Source organism: Cannabis sativa, chromosome 8, assembly GCF_029168945.1.
Source record: "Cannabis sativa cultivar Pink pepper isolate KNU-18-1 chromosome 8, ASM2916894v1, whole genome shotgun sequence".
Lineage (NCBI taxonomy): Eukaryota > Viridiplantae > Streptophyta > Magnoliopsida > Rosales > Cannabaceae > Cannabis > Cannabis sativa.
The window spans coordinates 45,747,982-45,775,447 of NC_083608.1; the positions used below are offsets into that span (position 1 = coordinate 45,747,982).

A 27,466-nucleotide genomic window follows, 5' to 3' on the forward strand; every position below is an offset into this window, starting at 1 on the left:
ATCAGAGACATCTATCCTCCTCAACCATTATCCATGAAAGTTTGAACGAAGACCATAGGATCACTCTAGTTTGGGCCCTCAATTGGCACACGTATACGTGGTCCATTGAATTGCATGCAATTTTGTACGTTTTGAATTCTTTATGACTCGTGGGCTTCTCATTAAGCCCAATTACATGAATAAGCATCTTAATCAATTTGGGCCACATAAATGGCCCTTGAATAAGGAGTAAGTTGAAAAATACCTCTTTTATTAATCAATTAATCAAATTTACCTCTAATTTTATATTTATTTGAAACATACCTCTTTTTATATATATTGTACCCAAAATACCCTGACATAAAAGAGTCACATGGAGAGTATCTTGAAGTGACAGGGGCAAAATTAGTACAATGTTTAAAAAAAAAGGTAAAAATAATAGACTTTAAAAAAGAGGGTAAAAATAAAAGAGGACAATATAAAAAAAATATAGAGTGTAATTTCCTCTTTAGAATAATGTATTTTTTTTAGATTTAATAATAATAATAATAATAACTTTTTTTAATGAACCTAAAAAAGAATTTACTACGTCAAATGTTTACACATATTTAAAGAATAATTTATTATTATTATTTTTTACGTATTTAAAAAAAATATTCTATATTTTCAATTCACTGCAAATATCAAAAAAATATTTTTCTATTAATATTTTTTAAATAATAAAATAGAGAAAGTATATAATATGTGATTTCGTTAGCTATTGTAGTTTAAAAAATCTAACTTTTCTAAAAAAAATAATACAAATAAAAATATACATAATTAAAATAAAAATTATAACTATAACTAAATATATTTGGACAGGCTACATTACCTAGTAACTTATTATATACATACTTACTCGTTGACAACATGTTTTGGCAGTGGTTTCATTCTCTTGATCTTGCTATATATATGAGTGGTGCTAAGGTATTCTAGAAAAGTTGCCAAGAGGTCAAAATAGAGTGAAAAATGTTAGCTCAAGAAAGTGGGTTCTTCTCCTTGAAGATCCTCAAACACAAAAACATAGGTCTCCTTAATGGTCAAACAAGTGTGAAAATCGGCTTGTTTTGACAGGTTTAACATTATTAAAGCTTTAATTCTTTTGATTTTATTAGTTTTTTGGAGAGGAAATTATCAATTTTATGAGTTGTAAAATATGGTCTTTTTTTTCCTTCTTTCAAAGACGTTATTTTATGGGAAAAACAAGGATGGTTATTAGGGTAAGTAACCATTTACCTTTGTTTTTTTTATATATATTTTTATTTTTGTTTTAATTTCATTTTTCAAATTTGTACCTTCAAAAGTCAAAACCATAAAAATGAAAATTACCCTTTTTTGTAATAAATAACTTCTTTAAAAACAAGTCATATTTTTGTAAATTTTTATCTTAAAAACAATAAAATAAAAATGACTCTTTTGAATAAGTATTGTTTCGAGTTCATTCTAGTTATTTTTGAGTTTATATTGGTGATTTTTCATCATTGTATATATGACCTTGAAAGAATCTATTTTAATATGTAAATTGATCATGTAAAAAGCTAGGAGGAGAGAGAGAGAGGGTAATAATAGTAATAGATAGGAGATAAGAAAAGGATGGAAGGTTTTGAGAGAGTTGGGAGTATTAATGGTGAAGTCAGGACCATTGAATATGTCTGACAGTCTGAGTAAGTAATTAATGGCATGCCTTAATCACTACTATTGTCTCTTCTTCCTTCTTCACCCTTACCCTCCATTAATGCCTACCCCATTGTTTTGTTCACCCTTTCTTATCCTCTGCAAACCACTCCTACACATCTCATTTAATGCTCTCTCTCTCTCTCTCTCTCCTCACTTAATTACACATGTCAAGTTTGAAACTTCATACACAAAGTCCATTCCCTTTTACCAAACTCTTAATCCAACTACTTTCCCACTATCTTAAACTTAAAAGGCTTAGCTTTTAGACCTTTAATGCAAGTTTATAGAATAGCAAAACAAAAACACAAAGGTTAGTAAAAACAAAAAACCAAACCATGAAGAAATTTTCTTATTATGGAGTTGTTTTTTAGATTATATAATCTCATAATTGTAACTTTTTGAAATCAGAACCAAGCATACTAAACTGTGGTTTATTGAACTTAGAAGTAGTAGTAGTAGTAGTAGTAGTAACTGATGATGATGATGAGACCTCTTCTGCTCTTGGTTTAGTAGTAGCTGAGTGTGTTACTGGTGCTGCTGCACAGACTGGTATCACTGACCTTATTTGAACTGCTGGGGCTATTTTGTGTGGATGAGATTGATCACTGAACATGGTTCTTGATAGATGACTGGACTTAATACCTGATGATGATGGTGATGTTGTTGTAGTATAAGCATTCAGATTTGATGACAGAGGATAATGACATGGTTTAACAATAACACTTGGTTTTTTACCAAGCCATTGTTCCTCATCTTTCTTATGGTGGTCTTCCAATGAAGTTTGAATCAAATGTGGTGATAATCTGCTTCTTACTTGAACTGGGATTGGCCTAATTGATGGAGGTAAGATCTTAGAAACTGTTCTTGGTGGGGGTGGAGGAAGAAGAGAAGTAAAGGTGTTATATTTGAGTATTGAATCTTCTTGACTCAACTCCATTATCATCTCCATTAGCTTCAATTTTTCATCTTGGGAAGAAATATTTGAGCTTGATGGTAATGATGATGAAGAGCCAATATTGTTGTCTCTATGATGACCTCTAAAGATTTTCTTAGGTGGTGGGTTTGGATCTCTCCTCCTAACTTGTTTTCCATCATCTTTGGGTCTAAAACTTGAGAGAACTTCAGTCACATTTGCTTGTTCTTCATGATTATCTTGTTTGGTTGTCAAAGAACCCAACTTTGGCACTGTTTTGAATTGATTATGTCAAAATTAAAAACACCCACATAAAAAAAAAAGAAAAAAACAACAAAAAAAGATGAAAACTTTACTTTGGTTCAAAGCAGACCAGGCTGCAATAGCAGCATTCTTCTCAGCTTGCTTCTTGGTTTTAGCAGATTCACCTGTGAAATTCATACCAGCAAGCTCAACAGTACAAGTAAAAGTTGGTACATGGCCAGGACCTGATCTGACAGTTGTGTACACAGGGAGCCTCAACCCAGCTCTATGAGCAGTTTCTTGAAGAAGATTCTTGTAAATACCAGTCTCATCCTTTAAAGTAATAAAAACCCAAAACAAAAAATGAGACCTTTACACATTTAGACAGAGACAAATACACAAACATATAGAGAACTAACTAACTTACAAGAACTCTTGCAGTAAGAGACCTTGAAGGTCCCCTAGTGGACAAGACATTAAGGGCTACTTCAGCAGCAGCATGTTCAGCTTGTCTTAAAGTGGGACAATAGTTTGGGCTTTCAAAGATCTCACCATTGAAATTAACAGAAGCTTTGAATCTTGGTGCATGATCAAGGCCTTGTCTGATGCAAGCATAGGAAGGTAGATTGAAACAGCTTCTCTGTGCTAGCTCCTGCAGTTGATTCTTATACATATTCTATATATCTGTCTTCTTGTTCTTTTTAAGCATAAAAGATAATCTTAACTAAATACAAAAAAAAAACTAATATCAAATCTTTATAGACACAGAATAAGATGCATAAACAGTACAGAAAAAAAAAAAAAAGAAAACCAACCTGGTTCACTAGATTTCACACTCCTACATTGGCCATGAGAGAAAAAAAAAACCATAAAAAAGGAGTATGTATGTATGTATGTATGGGTGAAGGTTATTATTACTGTAAGCAGTGAAATAGAAGAAGTGGCAAAGCAAAGCAAAGCAAAGCTTCAAGCTTTAGAGTCTTGTAGAGCTTAGTCCAATGCTTCCATTATTTAATTCTCTCTCTCTCTCTCATACATTACTCATATTGATATTCTCTTTAATTCTTTTTTGAAAATAAATTATTATAAAGCCTTTAATTTTTTTTTCAAATAAATAAAATACTTTTGAGAGATCATATTAATAATACCATTAAAAAGAGAATGAAGGAACTTTTTTTTTCATATTTATCAGTAGTTTTATTTTTTTTCATAAGATATTAATCAATAATTGATTAAGGATTTTTTTAAAATTACATTTTAATTAATTTGGCATCCTTTCTGTTTCAAAATTGGATTTTAGTTGTAATTTTATCCATGATATATTAATGGAATTTTCTGCATGAAAATTTTCCTTAATTGTCATTGATTGTTTTTTATGACTTTTTGACCAGGTTAGATGAACTATCAAAACTGTCTTTATTTGAATCTTTAACTTCCAACAATTCTGCACTGTGTCAATAGCCTACTCTATAGATAAATAGTTGACTAAGCAAGTAACTCCCTCACTCGGTTTGACCCTTTTAAATTCAAATTAATATTATTAGTTTTTTTTTTTTTTTGAAATAATTAATATTATTAGTTACTCTAACTGTAAATTACTATTTTTCCGATAGAAAACTGTAAACTACTAAGGATATTAAATATACCCAAAATTACTTTAATTTTTTTTAAAAATAATTCTCTTATTTGTTTAATGAGTCGTTATTAGTATTACTCTCCCTATGAGACATGCATAGGTGTTTTGGAAGTTCGAGCTATCATCACTTAACCCAAGAAAACGACAACAGTTTTTATGTCGTTTCTATCAAAGATGATGCTGTCTTAGTATTTTTTTTTTTTTTGTTTTGAGTGTAATATAATAGTATTTTTACAATCAATTAATAGCTTATAGCTGAACTAAGGTTCTTTCAAAAAAAAAAAAAAAAGTTAATAGCTTATAGCATAAAGATCTTGGTTCGAATATGACCTCTCTCTTTTCCTATTCCTCTCTCACCACTATAGCTGTCTTGGTATTAATCTTTCTTATTTATTTATGAAAAATGCCATTTATAGACCATCATCTATTTTATATTAAATAATAAAATAAACTATGTATTTTTTAAAATTATACAAATAAAACTATGAACTAATTTTTTGTCAAAATAAAACTTAAATAATAATCTAATCTACAAATATTATGACAAAACTAATTATATTTTCTGTATCGTCGTAAAGTTAGTTATCTCAAAAAATAAAATTATTCAAAATTGAACTCAAAGTCCTATTTTTATCATTTAATAAAATAAAAAATTCAATTAATAACTTTTACAAAATGTCAAAATAGTATTTACCTTTATTTATTTATTTGAGAAAGTTTTAACATTAATCTTATTAGAACTCTTGCTCATAAACAAATATGCATCCCTTATTTTTGTGGCGATTTGTTGATTTTTATATGGGGAAAGGGAATAATAATAAACTTTCCCATCAACTAATTTTAACTTAAGAAAGAAAAAAAATTATATATTTCCAAATTATTGTTTCTAGATAGATAGGATGAGGAAGAGATCTAATTTCATAATTGCAAGAAAATAGATGCTAACTAATTTCACAATAGCAATAATTAAAGATGAAGAAAAATCAAGACAGAAGAAGAAAGCTCACTCATACAACACACCATCATTTCCTTCCTAGAAGAAACACAAAGACCAAACCAAACTTACAAACATCCAGCCAAAGTTAATCCCCACATTGCCAGAAATATCTTATGTGGGAGGAGTTGAATAAACAAGCACAGTTGATGGCTAACCTCTAAACCATTCCCATCTTATCTCCCCAATTTTAATGCCTCTTTGTGTTACATGACATCATCCAGTGGTATTCCGTAGTTTCTATTGCTTACGCTTGTCGACTGTCGTTTGCTGCAGAACTGCCACTGGTACTTCCACCAACACGGTTCGGTTCTCCAACTCTGGCAGCCAGTGCAAGAACTTCAGGTGACATTTCCCAGCTTCCACTTTTTCTTCCCCAACTCGATCGCCTTGGGTGTCCACCGCGCTCTGCACCATCATCTACTGTAGTCCTTACATCAGGGGACACTTCACCTAACTCACCTTCCTTTACATTCACCCTCTCGTTGTTGTTGTTGTTGTTAAGTTGTCCCTCGAAATGATCAGCCCCAGCTCCCATGTCTCCCCATACTGTTTTTCTTCCCATTTCTATGTCATCCACGGCTTTTCCCATGTTTGGACTCATAAAACCCCCACCCCCAGATCGACCAGGAGGAAACCCTGCTTCCCTTGGAACCATTGCCCTGAAATGGTTTTTGGATGGAGGGGTGCTGGTGCAGAATATCTCCTTGAAGTTATCAACAACTCCTTTGTTGTACGGGTTGGCTCTTCTATCATACCGATATCGGAAATTCTCATAGGTAGTCTGCAAAAGCAAATGCATGTCACTAGAAAAATTTAAAGTTTCAGCAAATATAAAGCTACAATGTTTGACAAGGATAAGTCTCTCACCTGATTTGTGCTGATGAGATATAAATGGAAAGCTGTAAGACCACCAACAAACCACATGGATATGAAAGTGTAAATGATTAGCACAATGGATGCTGGAGTTTTTATCATTGCTTTCCAAATTGTTATGTCTTCTCCCTCCATAATTCTCCTTATGTAGACCCAGCAGAATGCAAATACATATATACAAAGAAGGGTCGTTGAGAAGACAAACATGAAGAAGAATCTATAATTTCGCTGCAACCAAATTAATGATTGTTTAGATTAGGCTTCACTCCATGTCACAAATACAATATTCAAAAAATGATAAATGGCACCAAATAAAGTTGTAACTCTAAAAATTTTCCTTTACAAGCATGCCTAACATAAAATTCAGAAAAAGATCTCAGGCGAAACAAAGAACTTTTTGATGTTCTAGATTCAATCCATGATATTAATTGGAGAAATAATCATCTTCAATAGAGGCATATTGCTACCATTTCATAAAAATCTAGTAGCACTCACACACAAATACTAATGTAATTATTTCATTGCAAGAGCAGTCTAGGTAGCATAACATAATTCTACATAAAGAAGCACATACCAGCCCTATACACTGCCCAACCCAAGGGCAATGGTGGTCAAATCGTTCTACACAGTTATTGCATATTGAGCAGTGAGAGCAGCGAGGAGGTCGGTATAGCATACAAGTGTCACAATACTTGATCTTAACAGTCATTCCATTGACCTCTACTTCCTTGACCCGAGGCAGCCGTAGTTGTGGAGTTTGTCCAGCCCCAACATCCATACTCCCATCATAGCCTTCTGGCTCAGGAGGGTGAGCATTGCGGGGAATAATACCAGGATCTCTTCCAGAAGTTAGGAGGAGAAGAACTAATACCTGAAACCAGAACATACTAATTATCTTATTAATCTATCTGCTGGCAACAGTTATTGGAACTAAATGTTACAAGGTACAAAGAGGAAGCTTATTGAGAACAATGACAATATATTCTAAGAACTGAGAATCAAAACCAATTCACAAATGTAATAAACTGAATCCTTAATATAATAAATACCATCAGCCATGCCTAAAGTCACATTATATATAAAGTGGATTAATTTGATAAGCAAACTACGATCATGACATCATTAAGCAAAACCAGCTCCATAAACATAATTACTCATTGGGACATTTCATGATGGGCAATACACACGCACATTTAGCAAGGGAAAACGGGAATACTTACATATAAAGTGAATAGAACAGCAACAACCATTACTGATAGTCCCCAGTGATGACCCCAGTCATCCATGAGATTTTTGGCGACAAAGATGCAGAAAATCGTGACAGGAGCAACAATGAGAAAGATGGTCAAGCCCAATGATCTCACATCAGGACCAAAGATAAACCTTCCTTGAAGAAAAAATTTCTGCCAATAAATAATAAATAATAATTAAAAAAAAAAAAGAAGAAGCATAGGAATCCTTAGTAAAAAACCATAAAACCACATGTCATTATCATTTCCATAACTGCAAAGAACAATCATTGAGAAACATCACTTTACTTCTAAAATGGGAGCTAATTATCGATAACAAAAAACCCAGTAAATATTTGAACCAAAAGGAAAAAAGCAATAACAAACTCACATTGCTGCCTTTCCAAGCTTGATAAACCCTCAAATCACCGGAACCAAAGGCGGATCCGGAGCCCGGATCCGAACGCTGAGGCGGAGGCACCACATACATTTCTACACCTTTGGTTCTCACAAACCCACAAAAGAAAATCCACACTCAAAAATATCTTCAAATTCCCAACCTTTTAATTGGATCCTCGAGATTCAAACAATCCAAAACCCCACCCCCTCCCCCCAAAAAATGAAGCTTTAACAAAAAAGAAAATACATCGACGAAACGCGCCGCGCGTCCGTCCCTTTCGACCGCCAGCCCAATTGGGTATCCTGTTCAAGCTCGGCGGCGGTGGTGCGGTGGCTATGGCTTACAACGACGAAGAGAGAGAGAGATAGAGAGAGAAAGGGTTTCCTCTTTTGCTTGAGAGGGTTAGTTTCTAGAGAGAGAAAGAGATATGCTAAGACTGTGATGGGTTTGGGGATTAAGTTTTATGCCCGTGCTTTACAGGGATGTAAAATATGACGTGGCGTGATATGATTGGACTGTGGGACTGAGAATGTACCTGTAGTGGTGGGCGAAGCCCTTTCTCCCCAAAACCCAAACAGAGAATGTGAGTGAGGAGCCCTCAGCTGAGCTCTCTGCCCTGGACTTGTCCCCATCTAATTCTTTGCCCTTTTTCTCATGTGAAATTACCATAATATCCTTAACCCTCTTTAGCTTTTGTTGTATTAAATTAAAAAAACACTTTTCTTTATCCTTAAATAATACTTTTCTTTGAAAACTTGCTTTACTTGACTTAAGATCTTTATTTTTGCTTATATAATTGTCCAAAATCTTTGAGCTTGCCATATATAATTAAGTGATTATCTTGGCAAAAATGAAAAATTAAATTTAGAAAGATTCACAATAGAAGTAGGTCCCTCCAAAAGAATACATAATGTATTGTGACTTGTAATTTGATTGAAAGTCATCTTTTTGTTTTGTTTTTTTTTTCTTTTTTTGGTCTCTTTTTGATATTATACATATTTATTTTGAAAGACTTCATTTTATACTAATTTTTATATATCATATTAAATTAAACTAAACTAATAGTTAAATTTTAAATACAAATTCCATGTATATAAAAATTTAGTATTTTCTTAGAAATTATATTCATATACTATTTTTTAACTTTTTTTTTAAATTTATAATTTGGGTTACTTTGATGATTTCTAAATGAATTTTGGTTGCGATTTAAATTGTTCTATTAATTGCTATGTAAATTTTCGTAAAAATACAAAAAAAAAAAAAAAAAAAACTTTAAAATGTAAAAATAAAAAAAATTCTTATTTTCTTTTTTCCTTTAGCCATATTTAATTTAGAAAAATTATACTCTACACCCACTTTTCATTTTCTATTTTAATTTTTACTTTTATTTTATTACTCTTTAATTTATACTTAATTTTATAGGTCATATTTCTATTATGTGCACTAAAAAATCTAATTTTAATAAGTTATGTGAGTTTATATTTGATATTTCAAATATAATAAATAATTAAAGATCTATTCCTTTAATTTATGGGACATTTGGAAAAATAAATTATGTTACATGTCACTTTTTATAAAATAGTTATTCTCTTTTAGCAATTTTTTTTGACACACTCAATATCTTTTGAATATACTAGGATATCTTGTCAAACTTACTCAACGACAATTATAAAAAGAAAAATAAGGTTAAATAAATATTTATTTCTTCACCAATTGCACTTAAATTTTTAATAAATAATTAATGTAAAATGTACATTAAAATATCCTTAAATGTAGCTTCCAAGATTAAAATGTTAGTGCATGAAATTGAGTACAAATTTATCCTTGGAAAAACCATAATAAGAGGTAGTTGGACCAAAAACTCCTCAATGAAGAAAAAAGAAAAAGCATGATGTGATGAATAAACAAAATTTGATGCTAAACAACTATGATGACCCCCTCTTCCTTTTTACTCATTTATATATACACTAGTAATTCTCAATCATGAATTATGGTGTACCCACCTATATATTTATCTTTAAATTATTAATTACCTCTTCTTATGTATATTTATTAAACTATATATAATTAATTTAATATTTTTCATTGGGCTATGTGTAGCACTAGAAGTACTATACTAGTCATGTGTGTAACCAGCAAAGCAAGCCCTACCCTTTAATATTTTATCCTCTAATAAGTAAGAATTATACATAGCAAAGTGGCCCTAGAAAAGAATAGCCCCAAAACCTCACTCAAATAATAAATTAACAATTATACATACAAACAATCAAAGCTGCAAGGTGGCCCTACACCTTCTTTCCTCAAATTAAAGTAAAAAAAAAATAATAATAACTAATTAAATTTACTGATTTTAGTAATTAAAAAGTTTGCAAAATATTCCGTTGCCGGGAATCGAACCCGGGTCTCCTGGGTGAAAGCCAGATATCCTAACCGCTGGACGACAACGGAACTTGTTGAAACGTTCAATCGAGAAATAATCTTATAGATGTTTTACATATAATAAAAGAAAATTAAAAGCAAAAAGTTCCGTTGCCGGGAATCGAACCCGGGTCTCCTGGGTGAAAGCCAGATATCCTAACCGCTGGACGACAACGGATTTATTGGTCAGTAAATGAAAGGTTATTTAAATATATAAAAATATTAATTCATATTTGAGATTTAATATATTTAGGAATGTTTTTTTTTATTATTAAATTAGTGAGACTCAGGAAAACATGGTACGAATGAGAAAGATGGGACATCACAAGTTGAAAATAAGGGCATGGTTAGTTGCTATCATCATTCATCACCATACTTAATTAATTAGTACTCTTGATTCTTGAAAAGGTTCGTGAATGAATGGTCAATTTTTTTCAGGTATGTTGGGATTGGTTCATGTACTAAATCTTATGCATTGTTATCACCTTTTTTTTTTTTATAGACACTAAACTAATATATGCACTCCTCTCTAAGAATGTATGCATAGGTAGTTGGGGACAAGTTAAAAAGAGAGATTTCTTGAAGCAAAGAAATATTGATTCTCAAAGAATATCACAAACTTGTGTATAGGAATTATGTTTAGGTAACTTTTTAATTTATCTCTATTAATTATATTTCACACACACACACATATTATCCCATTCCCTGTTTTGAGATCTACGACACTAATCCACATGTAACACTTTTATGTTATTATCTCATAATCCACTAGATGGCATAATAATCAACATTTGAACACTACGAAAAATGTTAATAAATAAAAAAACTAATATATTTATGAGTATGTATAATAGTCATCACTTAACAATTCAGTAAAAAAAGAATAAAAACACCTAGTGACATTTTTACTTATTTGGACTATGGTACTTATTTGCTTCCAAAATCTCCAATTGCTGTACCACTTCAATGATGTTAGGACGTTCCTCTGCATCATTTTTCACACACAAGCCAGCCAATTCCAATACAGATTCCAAACAATCTTTTGGGTACTGACCAGAAAGGCTTAGATCAGCAATATCTATCAGATGATATTTGTCTTTCATTATGGCTTGTACCTAAGAAAAATCACAAAAACATAACTTAACAAAGGCATTTTTCCAAAGAAAAAAAAAAGGGTCATTTTGGAAAAACTCTACATACCCATTGAGTGAGCCATATTATTTGACCACTACGGCTCCTCCTATTGACGATGGCTTGATTTCCAGTGATGAGATGAAGCAATAGTACTCCAAAGCTATAAATGTCAGTCTTAGTGGACAATGTTCTATTTGTAATGTACTCTGGAGCTGAGTAACCAAAATTAGAGCCCATAGCCCTATTGGATCTAGCCCAACTTGGGATATTAATACTTGGAAGCCCAAAATCAGTGAGCTTTGGGCTAAATCCTTGGCCCAATAATACATTTGATGGTGTTAGGTTTCCATGAACCACCGGTCGATTTGTGCCATTATGAAGATACTCTAATCCTTTGGCTACACCTAAGGCTATCTTCATTCTGTTGTTCCAATCTAAGGGCCTCCTTCTTCTTGGAAAACGGTCTGTTGTAATCACTTGTAAATATTATGGTATTTTTCAAAATAATGGCATATTTAGATATAGTTGAAAAAAAAAAAACAAGAAGAGTAGTAAGTGTTACCAATAAAGAGATGGTCCTTTAAAGAGTATAAAGGCATGAATTCATAAACAAGAAGATGAATATTCCCTTGAGAAAAATAGCCAACGAGAGTGACAAGATTTTGATGGCTTAGAAGTGAAAGCATGTGAGATTTAACTAGATACTCACTCTCTCCAACCCTTTTAACTGCTACAACCTTTATCAATTAAACCATATATATATACTTTTAATTTAATTAATGTCAACAAAAAAAAAAACAAGAATTAAGTTAACTATATATATAAATGTTTATACCTGATTAGAATTTGGTAAGGTTCCTTTGTATACATATCCAAATCCACAAAGATTAACAATATGAGAAAAGTTGTTTGTTGCATCATCAAGTTCATTATAAGTGAATATTTGAGGTACGTTACTTCTAGGATTGGAATTTAATTCTTCTGCAGCTTCTGGTCATGATCAATTAATCAAAATTAAACAACATATAAGTTACAAGAAGAAGAAGAATATGATCAAGATTCATTTTTGTATGTATCATGTAAAATCAAACTTTTTACTACATTAATGTATACCTTGAATCTTGATGATCAAGAAGTGACATTAATTATAATGTTATTTTCTTTCTTACATGAAGTACTTATTAATATTATTAAAAGATTGTTTTTTTAGTTAATTTCAAGGAAAAAAAAAACAAGGTGTAGATTAAAAATGTTACAAATATTGATGAGAAATACTACTAATACTAATAATAATAATTTGATGAGGAAATGAATAGAAAAGATACCTAATAATGATGATGAAGATGGTTCTTGAAGTTGAAGAGTACTAGGGTGTGGTGGAGGTTGGTTTTGGTTAATATTAAGGTCTTCTTCTTCATGGTAATTAGTATTGTGCTTTGATGAGTTTGACATTATTGACCGGGCACAAAAACATGAGAAGAAGTTCTTGAACCAACTCATTTTGGCTGTAATAATTAATATGCTAATCTTGTAGTAATCACCAGGTTATATATAGTTATTAACTTATATATATGTGTTGATGTTATATACTAAAATCTCTGATCATCAACTCCTTTTACTACTTAAGGAATTTTTCAAGATATTCAGGAAAAAAAAAATATTTTTGAATATTTTCCTCAAAGGAGTTTTCTATTTAAATTAATGTTTGAGAATAATGTTTTTAACACAAACACACTATGGAATGTGAGCAAACATAGACTAGAGATGCTACAAAAGAAATTAAGTGGTCTAACACCTATTAAAAATTTTCTAGATAAAATATAGAGAATTATAATCAAATACAGAAAATGAATATAAAAATATTATATCAAAATTATAAAATGATTAGATAAGATGAATACACAATAGTCTTGACTAAGGCTAAAAGATCTTTGTCTTAAAAGTTATTTCCTCTCTCACATTGACACTTAGAAAAACTTTAAAATTATTTTAATGAATTTTTCAAGTCTCATATACTCAACTTAGTATCTAAGGATGAACATATAATTACAAGTGTAATGATCGCATATTTAGACATGAAAATTAACAGCTTATTAATGATTTAATTACTATTTATAGTTATGTATATGTGTTATCCGTTTTTTTCGATCACGTGACATGTGGCATTTAAAGAAAGGAATTAGCCTCATAATTTCTTTAATTAAAATCCCCCGCTACAATCTTCTCGCAAAGAGGTTTCTTGGAACCGCGAACAAGTCTAGACTGAAGGATATACGAATGTCCCCTTGGCCTTGCCTTAGCTTCTCGAATGCAGAAGGTGTGATGCCTCTCTCGAACCCGAAGGGGTCCAAATATGGAAGCCTGCCTAGCTGATACCCGAATGAGTATTCGAAGGGCCTAATGGGGATGTCGACTGTCCATGAGTATCGCAGATGTGTACCTCTGATACAAGCTAGGTCGCCAAGTGACGGTTATGTTTTTTTCTGAAGCAAAATCAAACCCTGAAACAAGAATTAAATCACATTAAACTGTCAAACAATCTCCATTAATAATTCTAATTAAAAGTCTAACTAATCATATTCATTGTAAATAACCGATAACAATTGATTAAGAACATATAAAAGAAAACAAAGAAAAAGAAAGAATTCTTCAAAAATAATTGATGGAAGTCCATAAAGCCGCTTCTCGCTTCCAATTTTTGTTGCTTTGAAAAATGTTAAAAGGGTTCTTTATTTAGCGTTTCAACATGGTTAAAATTCTAAAATTAGTCACTTAAAAGTAGGTCGTGACATTGCAAGAGCATATCGCAACCGTGTCTTTTAAAAGCTCTTAGGAATTTGCCAAAAACAGAAGGCACGCCGCAACACTGCAAAGGCATGTCGCAGCGCTTGAAGCTCAATTTTTGGCAGTGAGCAATTAAGAGTCCCCCTACCTCAACATTGAATCCCAATGTCAAGGCCCGCCTATAAATTTTCTAACCACAATCGTACTGCCAAATTTTTGCCTTTTATCACCCTGACATTGAATTTCTATGTCGTGGCGCTACTACAAACTTTCAAGTTCTTCAATTTTGAAAGCTCCAATCACATCGAATCTTCGCAATTTTTCTCGAATTGATCTCCTAGTGCTCTAGCGACAAGACCTTTTTTAATTCATCCTCTTTGCACATTTTTTTCTCGAATTTGTTCTATTCTTCTTCACTATTATACCTAAAAATATTAATAGCTACTAAAAATACTTTAAGAACCAACTTAAAAAAAAGTACTAATAAAGTCCTAACTGTAGGTACCTGGTCGTTAAGTGTTAAGTCATTATCCACGTGTAACTTTCTTAAGGTATATATTTAAATAAAAAATAAAAATTTAATGACTTGGACTAATCAAGGACAACCATGTGACAATTTACTTACTTGACGACCAACTAGCTACAGAAGTTCTAGAATTATAACTTAGATATTATTATCGTAAAAAATTAAACTTAGATATTTATTTGCAACTGGGAGTTAAATTTAAGTATTTATGCTGTAAATTACTCTATAAAAATTATAAACAAATTCATAGAAGAATAATAAAAGCCCATAGACTAAGAAAAAGGCTAATAAGAATTTTTGTCCCATAAACTTTTCAAGTCTTTTAAAAAAATTTAGATTGTTAGATTGTAGGATTTGAAAGATACTTTGGAAGAGCACGGTGTAGTACATGAACAATCGTCGCATTAGTAAAATTGAACATTGGACATAAGTTCTTGAATCAAAAAATCTCAATATGAATTTTTTTTTTAACTTTTCTGAAAAGTTCAGGGGATATAATTTGGACATGTTAAAGTTTAGGAGTAAAAATCCTAATTAGCCATAATTGAAATGAGAAAATTTAAAAACTAAGGACCTAATTGCAAAGTAAGTGAATTTATTTTAATTGCTGTTTAAGTCTTACATTGAGGTTAAAGAATCAAGTCTCTTCATCCCTATTCTCTTTCGAAAAATCTCAGGTTTATCTTCTTCTTCGTCTTCGTCTTCTTCTTCTTCTTCTTCTTCATCGTTCTCTTTCTTCAAACATCGCTGGAGTAAACCCCCAAATTATCTCTCTTTTCCGCCGCCTCCGCTGGCTTCTCAGGCCAACCGATTTCACCGCTTCTGTACCCTTCGTCGCTATCGGGTATTTTATCTTTCGTTTGTATATTTATATGTGTGTGTGTGTTTTGATTAATAATCTATGTATGTATATCTGCATTTTATTTGCGAAGAAATTTTTGAAATGTAGTTCAGAGCTTAAAATTAGATTATTGTTAGTGGAAATTGAAATTCTGGGTAGTATTCTTCGTATGAAAAGAATTGAGTCAGTATATTTAATGCTAGAACAAGCTTGATATTGGTTTATAGAGAAATTAGATTGTTTGTTTTAAAAAAAATTCGATAAAATTATGACTCTAGGGGTTTCATTACTGCAAAGTAACAATGAATAGTTTTTTCCATGGTCGAAAAATTAGTTTTACAAAAGGTTAATTGAAATGTGTAGGAGTCTATTAACAATTAATGCCATTCAATAATGAGGCTTTTTCTTCTTAATAATGCTGCAATCATTTTGATTTGACTAACTTATTGCATTTTAAAACGTTGAAATTGCTTTCTTTTTCTTCTTATGCTGTTATACTTAATTGTGGGGTTTATCTAATATAGCAAATTATATTCTGTCTGTTATGTGAAGTTTCTTTTCATTGAGGGAGGTCTGCAGTGTTGGTTGCACAGTTGGGTCAACTGTTTCAGAAATCATGGGGAGTGCATTCAACCCTCAAATTTTAGTGGAGAAGCTGGCAAAGCTCAACAATTCTCAGACTAGCATAGAGAGTATCCTAGTGACTGATGAAATATGAACTTTAAATGAATTGTATTAAAATGTTTGTCTCATCTGATTTGTGATTTTAGATAGTAAATTTTCTTTTTTTGAGTATCACAAGCTCATATTTTTTATTATTGGACTTCGGTGGCAACAACAAATGAATTCATCTTGTCATTTACTTTTTCTGATATAAAATTCTGTATGGAAAATCAATTGTGTATCACTACTAAAAGTTCACTTTCTGCTGTTTTTTTTTTATTTGAAACAAGGACCCCCTGCCTCACCCTACAATATTTGGGGACCAGAAAACTATAGCAATTGCTATGTAGGTACCCGGGAGGCACTTGAACCTCAGACCTTGTGGGAGCAAACTACATGTCTGACCATTTGAGCTACCCCTCTTGGGTCACTTTTTGCTATTGTTTACTATTCTAAATGACATCCTTTTTGTGGTTTAAATCAGTAAGATCTGCTTAGAATGTATTTTATATTTATTTTAAATGGTGATTCAAAATTAATTAATTCTCAATTGTTATCCTTAATGATATGCAAAGCTTTATCACATTGGTGTATTTTCCACATGAATAAAGCAAGACAAGTTGTTGAAACATGGGATAGACAATTTCACTGCGCTCCACGCGACCAAAGATTGGCTTTTCTGTACCTTGCAAACGATATTCTTCAGAACAGTAGACGCAAGGGCTCAGAGTTTGTCGGTGAATTTTGGAAGGTTCTTCCAGATGCTCTTCGTGATTTAATGGATAATGGAGATGAATTTGGAAGGACTGCAGCACAACGACTGGTATTTTTATCTATTTGTATACTAATATCATACTTTAGCAGTTACATGAGTTGTATATTTCTTCATTCTAATGCTGAAGTATTTCATTATAACCATGGCACCATTTATTCACTTCATCTAGACCTTTTTTTATTCCGCGGATACCACATTTTTCTGACTTTTGGGAATCATCTTGCTGTTTAACATGAAAAGAGAAACAATCACACTGTTGAATATGATCATGTAACCAACACATTACGACCTGGTTACATAAAGGACATATATTTATACAGTTTTACTTCATACTTGGTCCTTATGTTGAACACTGCTTTAGTAGGCAGAAAGTCTTAACATATTGCTAGGGTAGGTTTTCATGAAGAAACAAATGCCAATCCTAATGGAAATAAATTGTGGTTTTGATCACTTGATCTATCTTCTGTGTGTGTTTTGCGTGTATATTTTAAACTAGTGGGGAAGAAAACTATAGCAATTGTTATGTAGGTATCTGGGAGGGTTTTGAATTGTAGACTTTGTGGGAGTTATTTATATGCCTCAGTATTTGAGCTAACCTTCTTGGACATTCCTTGTGTTTGTACATGGGGCATATAATTTTAACAGGGTGCCTAGTTAAATTGAAAAAAATAAGTTACTTATTTAGTTTTTTCTTGTAAACAGTAATGGTGTATAGTTTACACGTACATGGATTATATGCTAACCGGGTCTTTTGATAAACCCTTCTAAATCAGATCAATTCTATTTCTCTACTCCCTTTGTTAGCTCTAGGACCCATCATCTTTTTCACTAGTATGTATGATCAGGAAATTTTGCTTTTATTTGGAAATATTTGGATAACATATGATTTTTTTAATCCTTTTTCCTGCTTTTATCTTGAAGGTTAACATATGGGATGAGAGAAAAGTTTTTGGTTCTCGGGGACAAATGCTGAAGGAAGAGCTTGTGGGAAGACATGCAGAAAATAATAATAGAAATGGAAAGCAGATGAACACCAAATTGGTAATGCAAAATTGCAAATTAGAATAGCGATTGGATGATGAAATGGATATTGTAATTATGTATTTCGTTTGAGGATTAACTATATTATTTGTTTGCTCAAACAGAAACATCCTGTTGGAAATACTCTGGACAAGCTAGTTTCAGGTTACAAGGTTCTTTATGGGCAGATCGATGAAGATGTAGTTTTGAGCAAATGTAGGAATGCTGTTAACTTTGTTGAGAAAGTAGAAAAGGAAATTGGTGGTGATATCAATTCAGGTAAATTCTTGAAATTGTTTCAGTGTGACCATTGGTCGTGATGATGTATGTCAATATGTGTACACATAATCACTTTTACACTTGTTATATTTGTTCTGTTCTGTTAGTATTATCGCAAGCTTTAACAAGCACAATCATTTGGTACACCAGTATATAGTATTTTATTGTACAATATAATATATTATAAATTGAATTATATATTATATTGTTATATAGTACTATATTTGGTATTGATTTGTATATGCATATATCTACAAACGATATTTTGATATAAATTATTTTTTCATATAGTATTATAGAAAAATAGTTATACAATACAATTTACTATAATACTATACAATTCAATATGATCTAATACAGCGTACCAACTTATATAATTTCAAGTTTTACAGTAAGCTGTTGTTTGTTTTAATTATCCTAACATGTGTGAATGTGCATTCTTTGGTTGCTTGCTATTCATGCCATCTTAATTTAAACTGGCTAGACTTTTTATGAAGACTTCATTCTACCAAATTTACTTTTTGGAGCAGGGCAATTTCATGGATCTCCTATTGTAGAGGAGCTGCAGGGGCAGCATTCGATTCTGAGGGACTGTGTTCAACAACTTACAGCAGTTCAATCGTCACGAAGTAATCTTGTCTCTCTTCTGAGAGAAGCTCTCCAGGAGCAGGTTTGTAAGCTGTATGTTTTGTGTTAACAAATTTTTGGTATAACTTTGACTTCTATACAAAAATGCCAAAATGAAATATTATGTAAAACTGATGTGGGTTATTGGTTATTTATATTTTTAATTTTCACAGGAAATTAAGCTGGATCAAGTTCGTAATCAACTTCAGGTTTGGTCTTCCTCAAATTCAAGAATGTTTTTTTTCTTTATCTTCTTTTTCAATCTTATAAATTTTTCCCTTTGTGAAATTGATGAAGGCATAATAATACAAGAACAATAATAATGAAAACCACAAGAGTGATTATTTCCCCATAAATTTCAACATTTTAGCGTTCACAAAATATGAACTTATGGTCTATTGACTTGAACATTTGCTGATCCTATTCATTCTTTTGGTTGCAAAATTTTAGTATATTCTACTTTTTGTTATATCCTTGTATTTGTTTTTCAGGCTGCGCAGTCCCAATCAGAGCAGGCCAATAATATCTTTCGTCAATTAGTAGGTCGGGACAATGTGCACGCACTAGGTGACCATGTTCCAAAAGAAGTTCACACTTCGGTAGCTCCACATACCTTTATGGGAGGGGATAAGGAGCAATCTGTACCAGTAATGTATGCGCCTACAACGTCTTTTGCTGAAAAATCTGGACACATGGAGGAAGACCCCCGGAAATCTGCAGCTGCAGCAGTAGCAGCGAAACTAACTGCATCAACATCCTCTGCTCAGATGCTGTCTTATGTCCTATCCTCCTTAGCATCGGAGGGTGTCATAGGCAGCACTAGGAAAGATTCCACTGGTGACTATTCATCCGAAAAAAGGCCTAAGCTTGATAATGATCAATCAGCATATGTACCATCATCTCAGAATACTCAACCACTGCAAGTTCCAGCATATCCTCGTCCTGAATCTCTATCACACAACGTCACTACCACAAACCAACAATTTAATCCGAGCGAGGCCCCACCTCCCCCATCATCATCTCCTCCACCGCTGCCTCCACTACCACCTCTGCAACAGTACCCAGTGCCCCAATTCATGCAGACTGCTGGGTCCATAGGTAATGGACCTTCATTCAGCTACAGTATGACACAACAAGCACCGTCCTCAATGCCTGGTTATCCGAACGTTGGGGGCCCTCCTCTAAACGGGGTGTCGCCCTACGCGACAACCCCATCAAATTCTTATCAGAGTTTCCAGGGTCCAGATGGTAACTTCTACAACCAACCGTCGTCCATGCCAATGGCGCCGATTTCTAGGCAATAAGATGACTTAGTTTCATATAGCTGCTGGTAGAAAGGGAGAAGGTGCTGTTGTAGTGCCATGAAGAAGACAAAAAACTACTTTGTGAAGCTTCATTGTTTCTCCCTGCTTTCATTTTTAGTAATTGCTCTCCTCTCATGTGACTCTCTTGTTATACATCACCTCTTAGATTTTGCACATACATAGTTAAGTTAGTAATGTTTGTAATTTATAATCTTAGCTTTAACTGCTGCTGATTTATGGATTTTCAATACAAATCTTTGCATTACATTTGTTTGAATTGTTTGAGGATGATAAATTGGATTATTATTTTCATCTTCTTCCCTTTAACTTTTTTTTTAGTGTTGTGGTCTGTCAATCATTAGGCCCATTTGGGGCTTCTGGTGGTAGTAAATTTTGGGCCTATCTAATGGTAGACTTGACTCATTATATATTGATTTGCTCATCTTGAAAGAGAAATGGAAGGAAATAGTAAATTACTAATTCCAATTTATTTCATTTAAACATTTATAGTTTTGAAAAATTCTACAATTCATCCATTTGGGAGAATATTTTAGTTTAATTTTTTTGTATGGTTGTCTTTGTTGTAGTTAAATGGGACAATCTTTCAAAATTTTGAGAAATTTTAAAAAAAATTTACCCGCTAAAAATTAGATTCAAATAGTCTATTTTAGACGTGTGTAAAATAAAAGAGTTTTGCGTATAACAAACTGTTTGAACCTTATTTTTTAGTGTGTTAAATTTTTTTGAATCTCTCAAAATTTTGCAAAATATTTTAAATAACTACAACGTAAACGACCATAAAAAAATTTAGACTAAAAAATTCTCTCAGTGCATTGTAGAAGTATCCTGTAGGTCTTTTCTTTTTGGGAATATTATATTGGGTGCTTCTACAATGCACCTCTTTTAAAAGAATGTACTAAAGCACTCTCTACGTGTTTTAACATTTAGAGAGATTTTTTAGCTTATTTTTTTTTCATATTCGTGTAAGTTATAGTTAAATAATACAAAATTTTAAAAAATTCAAAATTATTTATAATATAAAAAACCCTATCAAAGAGCAATACACTCAAAGGAGTCAAGGACTAGAATAAAAAAAATATACTTTTGTTAAGCAAGAATACCATAAAAATAGCAATTTAGTAAAAATTGACTATCTTTTTTTATTTGGTTACAATTTAAGGTATTAAATGTGGTTTATATTGTTTTGTTCTACATTATTCATGCAGGATTTATATTACATTCATAATTATCAAACCTCAATTTCATAATAGAGTTTTGGTAATTGAATTAATATTATTTGTGATTGAAATCTATAAACAAAAGTTGTGTAATAAAGCTATTGTCTAATATTTTATATGGAATGGTATAAGAAGCACTTTTGCAATACAGAATAATTTTCAATTTGTTCCCCTCAAAAGAAAAAAACAATTTTTTCTTTTAAAATTTAAATCTATTAATAATCAGAGTTTATTACTATTTCACACAATTTAACATATTTTTTAGACATGCATGCATGTTCATATGTTCTTAAACTATATATAGCAACATTCAACTATATACTATATTGTATTGAAGCATATGCAATGCACTAATATACTTGTACTAATGAGGACGGTGGTGATGAAACAATCACGTTAGCATTACGTGTCACTAAGCCCTAAATAAATAAAAAAGAAAACAATGTTTTTCTTTTCTCTCTTTATGAGAAAAAAAAAAGTGAAAGCAAAAGTATTAATAAGTATTGAAAGTAGAGTGAGTGAGTGAGTAGAAGAAGGCAATATCATTTGGCTTGGGACTGATCCTCTGCCTCTTCTCATAAAAGCTTATCACATCATATATATCTCTTTTTTTAGTCAAATGAACAAAGAGACTAACTAGAGTACTAATGACTAATCCTATGCTTTTGGGATTTGTAATAAACTTCACCACCAATCCAAATCTCATTATCAAGTCTCCAACTAATTAAGGTAACCATTGTGTTTTAGTGCAAAATATGTGTACATATGTTATATTACTTTATAAATACTTACATTCAGATGTGCACAAAAACATACCATCAGACAGTCAGACGTACTTTAATTAATTGGTTAGTAATATTTTATAATATATATTAAATAAATTATATGAGATTTAATATTTAATTATACTAATAACGTTATGACACCTAGACACTATTTTCTAATCACCCACTTTGCATCTCAAACTACATAGTAAGTACAAAAATAACAACATTATTATATATGAATAATATAATTAAGGTGAGGAAAATACATTCAACCAATTATATTATTAATTAGAATTTAGTTAAGAACCCAACAACAATATTCTTAATATTATTAGGTATCAAGTAAAATATTAATGCAATTTAGTATTAGGTTGATACATTTAAATATAGAGGAAATTACACTCTATACCCTTTTTATATTGTCTTCTTTTATTTTTATCATCTTTTTTAAAGTTTATCATTTTTACCTCTTTTTTATAATATTGTACCAATTTTGCCCTTGTCACTTCAAGATAAGATACTTTCCATGTGACTCTCTTATGTCAAGGTATTTTGAGTACAATACATATAAAAAAAAGATATGTTTTAATTAAATATAAAATTAGAGGTAAATTTAATCAATTGACTAATAAAAGTGATATTTTTCAATTTATCCCTAGAATATATGTAAAAATCTGATATATTTCGTTATATCAACATATAATATTAACAAGTATATTAGACACTATAGTGCTAATTAGTACTTCGCATTATTAATACTAGCTAGGTGTAATAATATTGATAACAAAGTAAAATGAATTTACTTGTCTAGAAAGTAAACTTTCTAATTAATTATCTCAATTTGTTATTATTATTTTGCTTTTCCTTTTAGTAAGCCATTTTTTTTATAAAAGTTATTAAATTAAAATATGTAAAATTACAAAAATAATATCATTTTTTAAATGAATAATGTGATCTTTGTGATAATATGGTACACACACTTCTAATTTATTTTGGCATTCATAAAATCTTTTATTCAATTATTTTTATAATTATGTATTTTGTACTTATTTAAAAACATTAGTGCATTCTTTATTTTTTTTTAAATAATTTTTATTTTTACAAATAAAATTCAAAACAGTTACTTACTATGTGTAATAACATATTTAAACCTTCAACGCTGTAAATTATTTTTTAATTTTTTGAAAATTTATAAGTGATTTTAAATACTAAAATAAATACTAGTGTGCTATTATATCAAAACAGATAGAGCACTGTTATGGGACACTAAAATACCTAAGATATCTATGACATAACGTCTTATAATTAGTTGGCGCTTCTCTGTAATTTTTATTAAATTTAAATAAGTAAGACCCAATATTAAATTGCACTAATAGATATTACACCTCATAAGGTACTAAACATCATGGGTGCTCTTTAAAAGTTCTCAAACAAATTAAAAGTGTATATCAAAAGAGTATTGTTATTGAGCACTAGTAGTGTCTAGCACCTTTTATAGGTGGTGTCTCATAATTAGTTAACGATATTTTCTAAAAATTATTTTATTAAGTTATATGAAATCTTATACTTAATTATACTACTAGCGATATGCTATCAAAGAATATACTAAACACTAATAATATTTTTTAACAATTCCGATATCATAACCGTTCTTGTAAGAGAGTGGTAGCCAATGGGAAGTAAGAGACCAATAAAAACAAGAGACAGACATTCTCCCTGGCCACACACTCAAATTAAAACCACCGTCAGATCCCAATACCAATACAGTCAAAACTCCATATCCATATCTTCCATAACAAAACAAAACCCATTAATTCATTCATTCATTCAAATCAACTAATATAAATTTATAATTAATTAAGCTCAAATTCCTAAAACAAATATTTAAGAATATATATATATATATATATAGAGAGAGAGAGAGAGAGAGAGAGAGAGAGAGAGAGAGAGAGAGAGAGAGAGAGAGAGAGAGAGAGAGAGAGAGAGAGAGAGAGAGAGAGCATGATCTTGATAATTGAAGCCTCCTTTCTGCTATTATAAAATTGCCTTAATAACCAATTAAAACAAAGCGTGCATGCATATGTCTTTTAAAAGTAAGCTCAAAACGACAAACATACAAAAACCACTATCCTTCACAATTCACATATCTCAAACTTATTTTTTATTATTTTGTTTAATTAAAGTATATCTCAATTTTTTTTAACCATATAAGTATTCAAAATTTAATTAAATTGTAATTTTCATTAACACAAATTCTATTTTAAATTTACTAATTAATTTAGACGTAATTAATGGTACATATTTTTATATCTAAAGTTAAAAAAAATAAAGTAAAAAAATTGTGACTAATTACAAATCATCATTCTTTTGTTGTGACTAAAAAATTCGTGACTAATACAAGTATATTAGTCACAAAAATTACAACTTATTGTGACTAAATGTATTTTTAGTAATAATACTTGTTGTGACTAAAACTAAATTAGTGACGACTTGTATCTAAACACTATATTTTAGTCACAAATAATTTTTTGTTGTGATTAAAAGTCACATTTAGTCAAAAAAAAATTAGGTTGTTACTAAAAAATTGTCACTAAAGATATCTATTTTTTGTAATGTAAGAAATAATAAATATTACTAGTCATTTGAACTATTTATTTGTATTATCTGTGTTATACAAGTCATTCCGAACCATTATGCCAAAGATAACATTATGTTAATAATAATTAAAGTAATTTGTGATATAAATACTTAAGTTCAATTTTTAATTGTAAATAAATACATAATTTTAATTTTTAACAGTTTTAATATTTAAATTATAATTCTAAAACTTCTGTAGGTACTAAACTCTTAAGTATTAAGTAAATTGACATGTGACAATCTCTGATTGATTCAAGTAGTTAAATTCTTATTTTTTATCTAAAAATAAATTTAAATATACTAATAAGAAAACGATATGTAGATAACGAATTGACACTTAATTAACAAATACCTACGAAAGTTCTAAAAATATAACTTAAGTATTATTACCGTCAAAAATTAAACTTAATTATTTATTTACAATTAAAAATCAAACTTAAATATTTACGCCTTAAATTATTTCAGAAAATATCACTTTTAATAATATATTGTATCTAATTAATATAAATTCTTCATTTTGATGAGGGGGCAGCCTCTTGTCCCTTGGTGGGTCCGGCCATGAGTGTTATATATATATATAATAATTGAACGAGAAAGAGAAAACGTCATCAAGGTGAAAATCATAAAAAAGAAAAGAAATAGAAAAAGAGGTGTTGTCTATTCTATTTTGTTATCTTTAACAAGCTAGTTAACAAAAGCAAAAATTAGCCAAGATTGGTGTCGTTTTTATGGCTTTAAAAAGGAACGTTGCGTCAGTCTTCACATATATATATTTTCCTTTTTTCCTTTTGCTCATCAAAAATGAAAAAGAAAAAGCCATATTATCATCACCATCATCATCATCATTCACAATATTAATCTTTTGGTTTCTTCTCTCTCTAAACATATATACATATATACTAAAATTAATGTAATTTTTCTTTTGGTCAAAGTGGGAGACCGAGAGACAACATAACCCACACCTATACTGCAAAAAGAGTTGCTGACCTAATTTCTCAAAAGTTTATTAATCAATCTCATCACCTAAACATCTTTCTTTCTTTTTCTTCTTAGATTCCATGCCTCATCTCAGGACTCATATAACATCTTCGCTTCAAGCCTCTATTAGGATCTTACACTCACGGAATAATGACTCTACGTCACTCTCGTCATTCATCCTGAAATTACCTTAGATCAAGTACGTTTAACCGTAGAGTTCTTTCGTGATGGGCGCTACCGAAAAACAAGATGCACATTGTTGATATAGGTAGTATTAGTACCAATCAATCCATTTAAGCACTTTTTAACTGTATAGTCTCGTACTTACACAATCTCAAAATAATCTCAGGGTTGCACAACTTATCTAGTATTTCCCCATACAGATCTAGAGACTAGATCCAGAGACTGTCACACATATTTCGTCAAAATTTCTTCAATATGCCAAAACGGTGCCGTTTATTGGATGCATGTCAAATATAATAAACAACAAGTAATTAAGGAAAGGAATGTATATTAATTGAATAAATATTGTGTTTTGGTGCGGCCGGCTTATTAGTGTGTCCTATATTACATTTCACAGCTACTAAATTTTTACCACATAATCAAATTTTGATAATAAAATATTAATAAGTTTGGTGGATAAAATCGGTTTATAAAAAAAAAAGTAAATACAGAAGTTAGTAGTAGCTAGTGTTATTATTAATTAAAGTATGATAAAAAAAAAACAACTATACATCGTACAAAACACACACCGACATTTATATGTATATCCATCCACTAAGATTTGTGGACAAGTGATCTATAAGCCAATGACCTTTCGAGTAACCCAATAGATGAATATTACTATATATAATTTATAATTATTATGTTACAAGTACCAATATGGTTTTAACTTTAATTATTATATTATACTATACTGAAATGACGTAAGTCTCAATACGTATTAACGTATGTTATTAGTTACAAATTATTATTATGTGACACAATACACATATCTTAACTATATATTAATTTGGACAATATTGCGCGATGAATATATATATATATTTTTTTTGAAATCGCGCTATGAATATTTAATGTAATTATTTGGTAATTTTAAAATAAAACGTTATGTATATTACTTCATTAATGATTTATTCAACAACAAATATAATAATTTTTTTTTTTTAAAAAAAAAAAACCGATCTCATTAAAACTTTAAGAATAAACTCAACAAAAAAAGTTTTCATAAAAGAATATCAAACAATATCATTAATCAATTATAATCATAAAAATTTGTTTGCAAAACAGCACTAGTACAATTTGCATAGCCAAACTACTAAATTGTTAGCCATACTATTGGCAGTCTTAGAACAACATAAGAAAAATATCAATAAAATAATTATAATATAAACAATGATATCTCTAACATTACAATCTATAGGTAAGACTCAGGAGGAATATAACATTGATAACAGTAAGAAGGATAGTCAAATTCCAACACCACTTA

General features: G+C 30.7%; 4 protein-coding genes and 2 non-coding genes across 7 annotated transcripts; 1 reads left to right on the forward strand and 5 right to left on the reverse strand.

Annotated features, from left to right (window-relative positions):
* Window positions 1–2,012: 2,012 nt before the first annotated feature.
* Window positions 2,013–3,924, reverse strand: LOC115701449 (double-stranded RNA-binding protein 3). Of its 2 annotated transcripts, none has more exons than XM_030629254.2 (4): window positions 3,667–3,924; window positions 3,279–3,570; window positions 2,965–3,184; window positions 2,013–2,880 (listed from the first exon to the last, which is right to left on the reverse strand). In XM_030629254.2, exons 2-4 carry the CDS (start codon window positions 3,522–3,524, stop codon window positions 2,078–2,080), a joined length of 1,269 nt encoding a protein of 422 aa, XP_030485114.1. In that variant the 5' UTR covers window positions 3,525–3,570; window positions 3,667–3,924; the 3' UTR covers window positions 2,013–2,077. The 2 variants fall into 2 exon arrangements, with proteins under 2 accessions (XP_030485114.1, XP_030485112.1); XM_030629252.2 differs by having other exon boundaries at window positions 3,279–3,575; window positions 3,667–3,923.
* Window positions 3,925–5,332: 1,408 nt separating this feature from the next.
* On the reverse strand, window positions 5,333–8,590 carry LOC115699061 (probable protein S-acyltransferase 7). Its single transcript, XM_030626267.2, has 5 exons — window positions 7,978–8,590; window positions 7,578–7,760; window positions 6,932–7,228; window positions 6,352–6,585; window positions 5,333–6,265 (listed from the first exon to the last, which is right to left on the reverse strand). Exons 1-5 carry the CDS (start codon window positions 8,074–8,076, stop codon window positions 5,729–5,731), a joined length of 1,350 nt encoding a protein of 449 aa, XP_030482127.2. The 5' UTR covers window positions 8,077–8,590; the 3' UTR covers window positions 5,333–5,728.
* Window positions 8,591–10,362: 1,772 nt separating this feature from the next.
* TRNAE-UUC (transfer RNA glutamic acid (anticodon UUC)) lies at window positions 10,363–10,434 on the reverse strand. The gene has a single exon. It is a non-coding gene; the product is annotated as a tRNA-Glu (tRNA).
* Window positions 10,435–10,510: 76 nt separating this feature from the next.
* Window positions 10,511–10,582, reverse strand: TRNAE-UUC (transfer RNA glutamic acid (anticodon UUC)). Its single transcript has one exon. It is a non-coding gene; the product is annotated as a tRNA-Glu (tRNA).
* Window positions 10,583–11,212: 630 nt separating this feature from the next.
* Window positions 11,213–13,266, reverse strand: LOC115700315 (probable serine/threonine-protein kinase PBL7). The gene is made up of 5 exons (XM_061103014.1): window positions 12,864–13,266; window positions 12,374–12,528; window positions 12,101–12,275; window positions 11,605–12,002; window positions 11,213–11,519 (listed from the first exon to the last, which is right to left on the reverse strand). Exons 1-5 carry the CDS (start codon window positions 13,036–13,038, stop codon window positions 11,310–11,312), a joined length of 1,113 nt encoding a protein of 370 aa, XP_060958997.1. The 5' UTR covers window positions 13,039–13,266; the 3' UTR covers window positions 11,213–11,309.
* A 2,206-nt stretch (window positions 13,267–15,472) lies between these two features.
* Window positions 15,473–20,669, forward strand: LOC115699713 (uncharacterized). Its single transcript, XM_030627240.2, has 8 exons — window positions 15,473–15,692; window positions 16,242–16,381; window positions 16,928–17,175; window positions 18,049–18,168; window positions 18,273–18,426; window positions 18,957–19,096; window positions 19,227–19,262; window positions 19,545–20,669. The coding sequence occupies exons 2-8, from the start codon at window positions 16,306–16,308 to the stop codon at window positions 20,355–20,357; spliced, it is 1,587 nt and encodes a 528-aa protein (XP_030483100.2). The 5' UTR covers window positions 15,473–15,692; window positions 16,242–16,305; the 3' UTR covers window positions 20,358–20,669.
* The last annotated feature ends 6,797 nt before the right edge of the window (window positions 20,670–27,466 follow it).